The sequence below is a fragment of the Schistocerca nitens genome, chromosome 12 (assembly GCF_023898315.1).
Source record: "Schistocerca nitens isolate TAMUIC-IGC-003100 chromosome 12, iqSchNite1.1, whole genome shotgun sequence".
Lineage (NCBI taxonomy): Eukaryota > Metazoa > Arthropoda > Insecta > Orthoptera > Acrididae > Schistocerca > Schistocerca nitens.
Genome location: NC_064625.1, coordinates 46,129,999 through 46,142,719, shown reverse-complemented (window position 1 = coordinate 46,142,719; position 12,721 = coordinate 46,129,999). Strand labels below are relative to the sequence as shown.

At 40.1% G+C, this 12,721-nt stretch overlaps 1 protein-coding gene across 1 annotated transcript in view; it reads left to right on the top strand.

Annotated features, from left to right (window-relative positions):
- LOC126215068 (glutamate-gated chloride channel) overlaps window positions 1-12,721 on the top strand; it is a 438,289-nt gene that overhangs the window by 337,297 nt on the left and 88,271 nt on the right. The window contains exon 8 of the mRNA XM_049941716.1: window positions 2,789-2,863. Coding sequence (XP_049797673.1) covers window positions 2,789-2,863 — 75 coding nt within the window. The remainder of the gene's footprint in view (window positions 1-2,788; window positions 2,864-12,721) is intronic.

The following is a 12,721-nucleotide window of genomic DNA, read 5'->3' as shown; positions in this document are numbered from 1 at the left end:
AGACTGGTGCCTTTAAATATTATATGTTAATGTTCTCATTGTGGCCATGCCTACAGTCTCATCATTCACAAATATTTGACCCTGCAAAAGTGAAGTTTCACCTCTGAAACAGTACTGAGTATGTGGGTAATCACTTACCTGGAATAAAATCTTGATAGGTAAATCACAGTTACCAGTTATCTTTTTCTGTACGTCTGGGACAATTTAAGGTGTAACACCCACACACTTCTAGCCTCAGGTAGAGCAGATGACAGAAGCTGGGTACATCAGAACCACAATTGATCCATAAAAAAGATCACTTAAGAAAGACTTGTCTGCCCAATCCTCTAGTATTATTGATCACTGTGAACGCTTACAATCTGAATTAATGGAAGGTGTAAAGGACATTTAGGTAAAAGTGTATGAATGGTCAATGGTTTGTGTGATTAGTATGGAAGCAACACAATCTATAGTGGTGATATACAGCCCCTGAAAGATTACACTTAAAATCAGAGTGTGCATTCCAAATTAACTATAGACTTTCTACAACATAGCACTGATGTAATGCTCATAACAATAAAAAAAATGAAATTTTTGCTTCTGTGGGAGGATAATGAGGCTTGTTCTTCTTGTGTATTTCTGAATAGAATGAGAGGGGGTAACAGTTTGACATTACATGTATTTCCTCCAGCATGCACTGTAAGGTATCTAGGTGGATACTGGCCACAAGAGGCAGGTATCCTTCTTAACACAGTATTAATCTGACATAACAGCTAGGAATGTTTTGTATAAATGAGCACTAAGCTAACCTACAAATATTATTTACTAATAGAATTGTTCAGATACTTGTGAAATTCAATGTATTCATTTTAAGTTGAATACTTAATACCTGCCAAAATTTGTGTGTTTGTGTGTGTGAGGTGGGGGGGGGGGGGAGGGGGGGAGGGGGGGGGCACGTGTGCACACATGTGTGTGTGAAAGAGAGAGAGAGAGAGAATTTCAATGCCGTACCTTTCTATAATTCTTAATTCTCCATTGATAGCCACATATCAAGTGCATCTTGTGGTGATCTTTAATTTCATCCACTGTATAAGGACACCATATGCATGTTGAACAGCTGTTAGTTTTAATTGTAGAAAAAGATTGGTTAGCATACAAAAGAAACATGTTTTATCATTTACAGTAAATGGGCTGTAGATGCAAATTGTCTTAATGATGAAATGTGACTTAAATTCCATCCCTTAATATAGTTCTAATTAGAGGTATTGTTAACAACATAGCAATTAAACTTAAATTAACCATATGAATCTTCTGTTACAACAAAGGTTGCTAAATTGTACTGTTGGGATGGTGCTTAATACATATTTGGTTTGAGTCTTAATTTTACGAGATTCAGTTGTTGCAATTCACCTGATTATTGGAGGGGAAGGAAAGATAGGAGAGGAGATGATATCATTCTAGCCACCTTCCTTCTTTTTATTTTCATGTTCATCTATAACTGCTCAAATGCAAACCTACACCCCATTGAATGAATCACAGCTACCCATATTACGCAACTACACAGCCAATACTTGACACTAGGAGGCAGTGCTTTTATTCTTTCCCTTCCATAACATAAGGCCACTCAGTATATTGATTATTAACATTTCAGTACTTTTGTAAAAGGTATTACAACACAAAATTGTAAAATTGCCTGTAATTAATCATTGTTTAAATATACATCACAGCTGGTGTCCATTCCACTACAAGAGGTATGGTATAAAACTTACGAAGTCTATGGATTTTCCTCCCAGTGCTTTCCATTGTCACGCCTGTGACTATTGCAGGAAACAATTTAAACTCTTAATAAAATGACAGGTTTTCCTTGTGAAAGTCACAGTTATTGTCTATACCTTTCCCTGCTTTATAGTATTTTTTTCACCTTTCCTTGCTCCACAAAATCAAATTCTCTGCACGACAGGCAGAGTTAACAAGCTAGTCTGTTAGATATGTAGCCCTATCTCTTTTCCAGATAAACTGTGAGAAATCCTGCTTGTTACAGAGACATTGTATTCTCCCATAAAGTAAAATTTCATGTGGCACAGGAAGAGCTAAGAAACAATCTGAACTTTGCAGCCCTCTCTATCAGATAAGGTACGAGAAATGCTAATGTTACTATTGTACGACAGTGCAATGAGTGTCACCGTGGACTAGTAGAAGTGTTTCGGAGATGGTTCCTCCAGTGAGGCTGATGTCAGTTCCTTCTTCAACCTAGCCTAACTGCCCCATCCGTAATAACCTTACTGTTGATGAAAATCTAAGTTCTAAGATTTATTCCCTTTGCCAAACTTATTATTTTCTCATATCTGTAACACCGTGCCATTAACTTCACATGAAAATTGTTTACAACTCTGAACAGGGTTTGTTGTGATGTCTCTGGCCTACTGCTTTAAGACTTGTTATCAGTTCCCATGTCCTCAACATTTATGTGTAGTTTATAACTGTTCAGGTCAGTCCTGTTATTTGAAGCACATATTATTAATGTGTAACATTTTTAACTGCTTATATGATTATAATGCTTCTAAGCATGAGAAACTTAGGGTGTGCTATTGTAAAGCCAGTGTAACATAAAGCTTTATAAGGTAGGTGCTAAGAAGGCAGTAGTTAAGTACCTTATAATTTCATAATGAATCTTGCCTTTTTGTCTTGTTGTACTGCTAATGAAGAAAGCAAGCAACTTTCTCCCTCAGCAGTGTGTTGTCGGTTAAGCTTACTCTCGCTGGGATGCCGCCCAAATCTGTACACGAGAGCTGTACGTCTTCTCTTACAGAGGAGGACTACTCTGAGGACGGTTACACAGGGGACTGCAGGTGTTCTCTGTGCCAGAGAAGGTTCGAGGAGCAAGGTAAAGCATATCACAGGCCTGAGTAGCACCTACGTGCAGAGCACTTCGTCGTAGACAGCGCTTATGTACTCGTACTGCTAGAACTACAAGTGCCAGGGACTTCTGGAACTCACCAACAACCCATTGAAGAGTATAGCTTATTTATAGCTCGGCCAGTTTCAGGCATCACATTGTGTGACACTGTCCGTGGTATTCCTCTTTGATGATGGGCTGGGCTTGGACTAGATTTCTGTGGGCAGAATGTTGCTCCCCTCTTAAGGGAATATCTAAAACTTCTATTCACAATAGTTTTACTCACACAGAAATGACTGTGCATATTGGCATGCTCAGTTCTTGCTATGAAACAGCATACCATGACTTTAGTAGTAGATATTACTGATACTCCCCATCCAATGATATGCACTTCTGTAATTCATCCATCCATCGCCTACATGTCACAAAAGTGTCAAAGAGGAAGCCAGTGTTGTCTAGTTAAGTACTTTGTGAGGATTCCTTTGGTTTCATAAGAGAAAAATCTTTTTCTTTTGTTTGTGAAAGGGAGTCAATCAAGCATTAAAAAGGCCACTTTAGGATCACCTTAATTGACTGTTAATTGAAGGATGCTCTATTTGATCGTAGTAGCTCCTAAACTTTACATAACTTTCACACAATGGGTACTGTTGACTGGTAGGATGTGAAGTAGCCTCATTCTACTGATATCAAAGTACAGGGTTATCGAAAAGTCGTGCACATCCACCTTAAGATGTCAAATGAACTGTGTGACAGTATCTTGGTACACAACACTATTCACTGCAACTTAAAAGGAAATGGAGCTCACTATTTGATGACGTGATGCGGTATGCCAGACTCCAGTTTTCTATGGTGCAAAGTATTCTCATGAAATATGTGTGGATTTTTGGTTGGACAAATTTTAGTGTTTTAAGTATTCACATATCTACTAAGATAAAACCATGCCATACCAGTGAACAAAACATGGTTCAGTTCTGCAATTGCATGGGCATCAACAAATGACGAAAACATGTGTGCACATAAGTTACATTTCTTTGTTTAGTGCCTTCAATTCCTGCACTCTACAAACGTGATTTGCATGAAATTTTAACTTCTCTGTTACAGTATAAGGACTACCATACAAAATCTGAGATTGGACAGATAGTCTCTTCATGCTTTTTGAAGTAAAATGCAGCATCACATTCCTCACCTGAGCCAGTCAACGTTTGCCAAATGGCTGGTCTCCTGGCCCTCTTCATGACTACAACAGATCTGCATTGCTGGAAATGGGTAGTTAATCTCATTATAGTTCAACTGTTCAGCACTGTGGTACCTGGATATTTCCCAGGAAATGCTTCTACAACATGTGCCTTTGAACAATTGACAAAACACTGTTGTACAATTAAAAGTCATTTCTGTTGGGAAAACAACATAGAACTGCTCAGTGCTACATATGTTACGTGACCCCTACCTGTTACATTGTCATCTTCATTTGTTGTTGACAGTACCTGTAGTGTTTTCTTGCTGTGGCTAATCAAATGAATGTAATGCAACTCCTATTGACAGACTCATTTGTTTTCATGTGCTCGACTTTTTGATCACAGTGTAGAAGGTACAAAGATTACCCTTAGGATGGGAAATTACTTCCAAAGGTAGGAGTAACATCTGTTCTCTTCAATATTAAGATACAGAAGACAACATGTACCATATTATTAAAGAAAGACAGAAAATATATCCTCTGAAAACCCAGTGTGGTTTCTTCCTTTGTAAAAGGTAAAGTAAGCATCAAGTCAGTTTTCAGGAAAGAATTGTGTGGGGCAGCTTAATAGGTAGTAAACAAAACCAGAATTCCACAAGTAGAAGCATGATCAAATTTAAGAAGACTGAATGTATAAGATCTTTAAGGGTAAATAATTGGGCTGATACTTGATTTATTCATGATTAGCAAAGTAAAATGAGAGAAGAGTTTTTGGTCAGACAACGAACGCGTGGTAACTCCCCCTTCAGGTAATGGTGTAATAAATGCTTGAATCATCATGACAGGGAAAGTGGTATAGGGAATTAAGGAATTAGTAAAGTGCTTGAAACATTCCAAAAACTCTATAATCACAGGAAATTCTATCACTTAATAAGAATGTAGTGGTGGAAAATAGGCAGAATTCTTGTAGAATAAAGGTGGGAGGAAGAACAAGTTAGAAGTAATTAATTGTTTAAAAGGTAATGCAACACAGTACAATATCAGCTGTTCTGTATTCTTGTTAGGCAAGACTTATACAGTGGTTACTGTGAAGCCGAGTGAGTCCGTGTGCCATTTAGCGGTGATGAGAAGACAACTGAAACTGAAAATAATGAAATAAGATGTGGCACTGATTAGTTAAGTTATAAATTATATTGAAATTAAATACACTGATTATTATATGTCTACAGACTTTTGTGCCATCTTCATGGAGTTGTTAGACCATGTCATATTCATCCTTTCTGTAACATAGCATTAAATGGAAGGGCTAGGGGTGAGGAGGTAGGCATAATACAACAGTTCTAAGCATTATTTTTTAAACTCAAACTTTTGAAAACAACATGAAACAATTGATTTAAAATAATATGTCCAAAAAAGTTTGCAATGAAATGTTAAATTTAATTTGATGTGTTCCCTTAGGCAAGAAAACTTTACAACCAGATGTGAATATAACACATATGCTCATCATATCAAAATTACTGCAGTTCCTCATTTGTCTTTCTGTGCTCAATGCAAACAGTCACAAAAGAAAACACAACTATCAGACTTTGTCCCTGGATGGGACACGAAAATAACCATCTGAATACAGTACATATGAGTAGCATGACAAGTTTTCGGACTCCCCTTCTGCAGAGTTCTCTTAGTTAAATATGTGCCATAGCTGAGCCACATAGAACATGCCCAGTATTCAGATCCTTGGGCAACGACTGTTCCAATCACCACAGCTCACTATAACTCAAAAATGTTAGTGATCAGTACTATCCACGGTGTCACCGATACCGACCAAAGACTTCTTCTGTCCGGAACAAGTCATGTAGCAGGTTGACACAGTTCGAGGCTCAGCTCTTCCATCTTTCTCTCTGGTTGCAACTGTTCTTCACATAGTTCACTCTGGCTGCCACTCATGGCAGTTGGCAGAGGGCGACACCTTAGTGGCACTAGTCGCGCCACACTGTAGCACCAATGTGGGAAAGTAGCGTGCAGCATTCAAAGGCGTCGGACATGTGACGATGATACCGTAGGCACAATTTCAATATCTCAAAGCTTGAAGTTTTGACCCTGCTTCTGGGATTGTCTGTAGGAGTCCTCTGGTGGTTGAACCACCTCAATTCACTAGAGGACTCTTGAAGAAAATCCCACAGTAGGGTCAAAACATTGAGTTTTGAACATGTCAAAGAAGAATATTACATGGGCTAACAAGTCAGGAGATTTTACTTACACTGATCATTGCTGCAATCATATTTGTCTTGTGGCCATTTATCCTCACATTCTGTGCAAGTTGTACCTTCAGTGAGTGTCTGCAGAATCAGTGTCCCTGTAAAATATTAGTATTTGAGGTGTATAATGACATATAACTGTACTAATGGGTTATACTGAATCAGCACTAGACAAAAAATTTCAAATCCTCAGGGACAGTGACCACTTGTCAGAATAAAAGGATCAAGAGTAATTCAGAAGGTGCGGAGTGGAATATATATAATAAAAATCAACATTTAAGATCAGAAACGTAAAGTTTGGGAGAAAAAGAAACAGGTTTACCTTAGAAATTAGCCAATTTAACAGTAAAAATAATTCAAATGAAAGAATTTGCAAAATGTGAAAGGATGTTTCTTATGAATAAAATTTTAAAAAAGTGAAAATGTATTATTGCAGTTCTAAAGGAGTCCTGATTGGCTTATAAACACTGAAATGAGTAAAGATAACCACTTACCATGTGGTGTAGATATTGAGTAGCAGGTAGTCACATAAGTGTGAACAGGTGCAGGTTTCAGCTGTTATGTCTTACTGTGGTGAGGTGAGCAGTTATTGGATGGAGCAGGTGAGATGAATGAACAAGAAGTAAGGGAGGAGGAGGGAGAGTATCAGTGGGATTAAAAGTGTGTGTGTGTGTGTGTGTGTGTGTGTGTGTGTGTGTGTGTGTGTGTGAGAGAGAGAGAGAGAGAGAGAGAGAGAGAGAGAGTAGGTAGGTATGGTTAAAGGGGGTAGAGATTACTGAGGTGGCTTTGGGGCCAGGGGTGGGGGTGGGGGGATGGGAGGGCGCACATGTGCTTGTGAACATCCTTTGCCACTGAGTGTTCAACAACCTAGCTCATGGCCGCAGTTTGACAATGACCATTCATATTGGTGGAATCGAGCAAGGTGGCGCAGTGATTAGCACACTGGACTCACATTCAGGAGGGCGACTGTTCAAATCCGTGTCCAGCCATCCTGTTTTAAGGTTTACGTGATTTCCCTAAATCGCATCAGGCGAATGCCAGGATGGTTCCTTTAAAAAAGGGCATGACCGATTTCCTTCCACATGCGAGCTTATGTTCTGTCTCTAATAACCTCATTTTTGATGGGACATTAACCACTAATCTCCTCCTCTGTATTGATGGACATTTTCAGTGGTCATGATCCCATAAAAGGCTGTACTAAAGCTGCAGTGGAGATGAACAGTGACGTCTTATTCTGCTGTTGGCACCAGCTGTTATGAGATAGGATATGCTGTGTGTCTTGGGAGGAATGGTCAGTATTCAGGGATATATCAGAATGATCATTTGAACCAAAAAACGTCTATTAATCATGGGCTCTAAAATGCATACCTTAAGAGCTACACTGATCAACCAGAACACCATAACCATCTATGTAATAGCCAGCATGTCCATTTTTGGCACAAATGACAGCAGCAGCACGTCGTGAGATGGAAGCAATGAGGCCTCGGTAAATCACTGGAGGGAGTTGGCGCCACATCTGCACACACAAGTCACCTAATTCCTGTAAAGTTGGGGGGCCAGCACATCGAGTGGAACTTGCCACTGTGTTCCTCAAACCACTCCATCACACTCCTGGCCTTGTTGAAAAATATCACTGCCACCAGAAAACATGATCGTCACGAAGAGGTGTATGTGGTCTTCAGCCAGTGCACAATACTCTTTCACAGTCATAGTGCCTCGCACGAGCTCCGCGGAACTGTAGATATCCGTGCGAATGTTCCCCATAGGATAATGGAGCCACCACCAGCTTGTCTCCATCCCACAGCACAGATGTCGAGGAGCTATTTCTCCAGAAGACAACCTATTTGCACCATCCCATCAGGATGATAAAGAAGGTAGCGGGATTCATCAGACTGTGCAACACTCAACCACTCTGCCCACATCCAGTGCCAATAGTTATGTGCCCATTTAAGTCACAGTTGTTGACGTCGTGGTGTTAACGTTTGCACACGCACGCATAGTCGGCTGTGGAGGCCCATTGTTAGGAGCTTTTGGTGTTCTACATGTTCTGACACACTTGTATTCTACCCAGCATTAAAGTTTGATGTTAGTTCTGCCACAGTTCACCACCTGTCCTGTCTTACCAGCCTGCCCAGCCTACGACATCCGACATCTGTAGTGAGGGACGGCCGCCGAACCTTACGACATCTGGACGTGGTTTCACCTCGTGTCGAAGACACTCACCACAGCACCGCTCGAACACCTGACAACTCATCCAATTTGTGAAACGCTTATGCCGAGCCTCCAGGTCGTCACAATCTGTGCCCTCAGCCAAACTCAGATAGATCGCGCGCATTCCTCACTCGACACAAGGACAGCATGCTCACTGATACTACATGCACCGTGAGCATGTCTGACTAGCAGTCATTCCTCACCGGGTGACGCTGCCACCGCCTGGCTGGGTTTATATCGATAGCAGGTCGGTGGTCATAATGTTCTGGCTGATCAGAGCATTTATTCAGTAGAAGAGATATGTTCCCGGTATCAGAGATGAAAAAGTGCTCGTGGCTCTTCTGTTATGCATTTTAGGGATCATGTTTACTAGACTTTTTTGCTTCAAATGATCATTACTGACATATCCCCGAATACTGACCATTCCTCCTGGGATACCCTGTATAAGTGACAAGACTGTAATAGGATATGCTGGTTGGCTGCACAGCTTGACCTTTCAAACATTTATGATAGGCTACCTTAAAGTTTTGAAGTTGTTTATCTTAATTTTTCATTCTGCAGTGGAAAGTGTGCTCTTTTCATACTTCTGCAAGATTAAAACTGTGTACAGGACCAGGGCTCGAACTTGGAACTGTGCATTCTGCAGGCACAATTCGCAACTTATCCCTGCTCAATTGATAAAAGCAGCCTGCAGAAGGCAAGATTCTGGGTTTGAGTCCAAGTCTCACGTATGATTTTAATCTGCCTGGAAGTTTCAAAACAGTGCAACTCCATTGCAGAGTATAAGATTCATTCTGAGGAAAATGCCTAGTCTGTGGATAAGCCATTTCTCCGTAATCCTTGCTTCCAGGAGTTTAGTCAACAAGCCATTCAGAACGTAGAATAGAGATACTAGTAGTAGTGAAGATGCAATGGCAGGTCATAAGCCGTGCCCACATATCTCAGTCGAAGAGAGAATTGTGCATGAAAGCACACAGTTTCATCCTGTTATTTCATTATCTTCCTTTGAAAGTTGTACTAGTTTTTCAAAGTACTCTCCCTGATTTAATGAACTGCTGCATCCATGATTTGTGAGGCTCTTTTGGAAGGTCTTATTGGTACACCTTGTACACAAATACTGCTGCCTTCGGAGATGTAAACCATCAGCTGTGAATGGCTTCTTTGACTAGTTATCATCATCATCATCATCACCATCACCGTCATTTTGTACAGTTTCCAGCCCTTGGCTAGGTTGTTTCAGAACATAAGCCACTCCGTGTTTTCCTGTCCTCCTATTGCTTTCCTCTCCCCACTCTATTCCCAACATTCTCTTCTCTTCTTCACATATTCCATCACTCCAACAATCCATCTGTCTTTTGGTCTTCTTCTAGATTCTATCTTCCTATTGTCATTCCGTGAACCTGTCTTAGTATCCTGTCTACTCCTATTCTTTTAATATGCCCGTACCATCGCAATCTCATCTTTTCAGTTATTTCTTGTGTACCATCTCTTTCACTATTCTCTCATTGTCTCATTCCTCACATTATCCATTCTAGTAGGTTTTTGAAAGTTTTATTTATTATAGTCCAAAATTATGTAAGCAAAGCCATGATACTCCAAGAAGCATGTAGCTCAATTTGAACTCTCTAAATATTGGATGTATAAGAGGTACAAATTTTATAGAAATGGTACAAGTTAGGAGTCAGTACAATATAAGCAACTCTCCCCTAAGTCCTGTGCTGATGCTTTGAAATTTCATCTCACGAGCCTTTGTCCTGCTCACCTGCCTTTTCTTCTGATTCATATGTGATTATTGGAGCATAATATGCTTGGTATAACATTTGCTTGCCTTTTGGGTGGTACATCTGCACCCCATAGAAGACTTCTTAGTCTCCGCAAGAATCCATGTGCTCACCTACCCTTAGTACCTGCTCTCTAATACTTTCTTTCACTATATCAGAGTCATAGTGTGGATAAGGAAGTGTGTGGACCTGTAATTCCCCAAGCAGGGACTTCATTTGTCCCTGTGGTGTGGTGGTATGTCACAACTGGGAATAGGTTCTGGTGCAGACTGGTTTTGGATATTTCTTCTTTCTATGTCTGTAGAATCTGGGCTGGTAAAACTCCCGAATGCCAACCCAAGATTGCTGTCTTGCCTACATCCACAACTACTTGGCCACTTGCAGCAGAATATAAGGGGCATTCAAAAAGTTTCTGTTCAAAGACCATTCAACCCAGAACTGGTATTCCAATAAGGCAAACACACTGAGGGCATTGGGGCTGTCATCCAAACAATACAGGCTGAAGATACCCATTTGGTAAAACACCATGTCGTGCTATGTGAAGAAGCCTGCTGCACACCTTTGTCTGACAAGAATCATTGACTGACCAAGGCCTTTTATAAGGGACCAAAGGAGTGATAATCACATGGAGGAAGATCAGGACTATATGATGGGTGCTCAAGTGTCTTCAACTCGAGTTGGCGTAGCTTCTGCATTACGACATTTGCGATATGGGGACATGCGTTATTGCAGTCAGTACGGAACTTGGTGCTGCTTTCCTCAACTGTTGTTTTTGACAGACACGTTGCCCCATACTAATTCCATTGTTTGTCCTTCTGTCATCAAGAAAAGAATAACTGCACTGCATGTTCGTCCTGTTTGGACACATTTGGTAATAACATCACCATAGTTCACGAATACCACAGTAACCCCTTGCCTACATGATGGTGGTTATAATTCCGCATTGTGCTACACTGCACATATGTTGCAGCAGTGCACCCCTTATATGTGCAACTTTGTGCTCTTTTTAGTCTTGGTTGATGGACTTTTCCTGAGAGGACCCGAACACTTTAATATCATTTCATTTAATTTCAGAGTTGACTTGATATAAACAAGTTTTGTCACCAGTCATGATATAAAAATACTGATTTTGTCGACACAAAATCCAAATTATTATAGCGTTTTGTTGGTACAATTTGCTACATAGAGCTTTTTGCTCAGGGATTCTGATGTGTTGTATCTAATGAATGCTGATCTTTTTAACACAAATACTCTCACCCAGGATCTTATAAATGACTGTCAGTCTGATTTCGAGATTGCACCCAATTTGTTGATATTCTCAGTGGGGATTATTTTCAGTCATTAAGTGGACTGAAAGCTTTTGCTCTTCTGTTCATTTATATATTCACGTCACAAGCTATGCAGTGTACAAAGTGATTATAAATACCAGTTGTTTACAGATAATGGTGAGTAGTCACCTTGACAAATGTACAGTGTAGCTTGTTTCACTATAATATTGTGACAGATACATGTGAAGGAACGTCAAATCATCCTTGCCCACAGTATGGCAACTTCCATTGCACTTTTTGTAGCTGTGAGTAAATACTTATCACTTTATGACATGGGCACTGACATTTCACTGTCTGCTCCTCCTGATAATCACATTGTGATGGTTGTTTCGAATATCCCTGCTTAATGTGACTGTCCTTCAAATTCATTATGCCTATTGTTAGCCTAATCAGTGACTAACATGTAGACCAGTGAAGTTTATCTCCAACTCCTTACCCCCTCCGGTAAAAGTTGTGATGGTTTTAGTCACTTTTGGAGGTGGTTAGTTCTTGTTGTCCAGACATATTTAATGCTCATTAAGTGTTGAGGATGCTGTACCTAGATTTCAGTTGTTGTGATGCTAGTTTGTAATTATGGATTTTCTTCAACTTATATTCCAGCATCGACAGCCACTTTTTGGCAATTATCCAGTGAAGTGATGCCTACCAGCCAGTATACATTTCCCACAGATATTCATTTCAGATACCCAGTGATTAGTATTACTGTTTCATTAAGACCACATCTACTGGCATTGCATGAATAGATTTTTTACCTTGCAGGACAGATGTATGCCTTAGTGAGGCAACAAAGTACTGTGACAGATGATCTGAGAACCATCAGCTGGGCTTCCTTGTAAGTCCCAATAAGTTTATGAATGACAGTACTTTAAGCTGATCCCTTTTATTTAAGACTGTGACAGTATCTCTGGTATTTGAGCAACTAAGGTATTTTATTACAGAGCAGTGTTCTAATGCCACACACTGATGGCTTACTTTGATTTTCCAGTTTGTTTTTCTGTTAAGCAGAGTGAAGCACCCACTTGAAGCGATTGTGGGTTTTCCCTTGTCTTTGAGTGGTTACCGCTACAGTGCCCAGAAAAGATTTGCAAAGTTCAGAA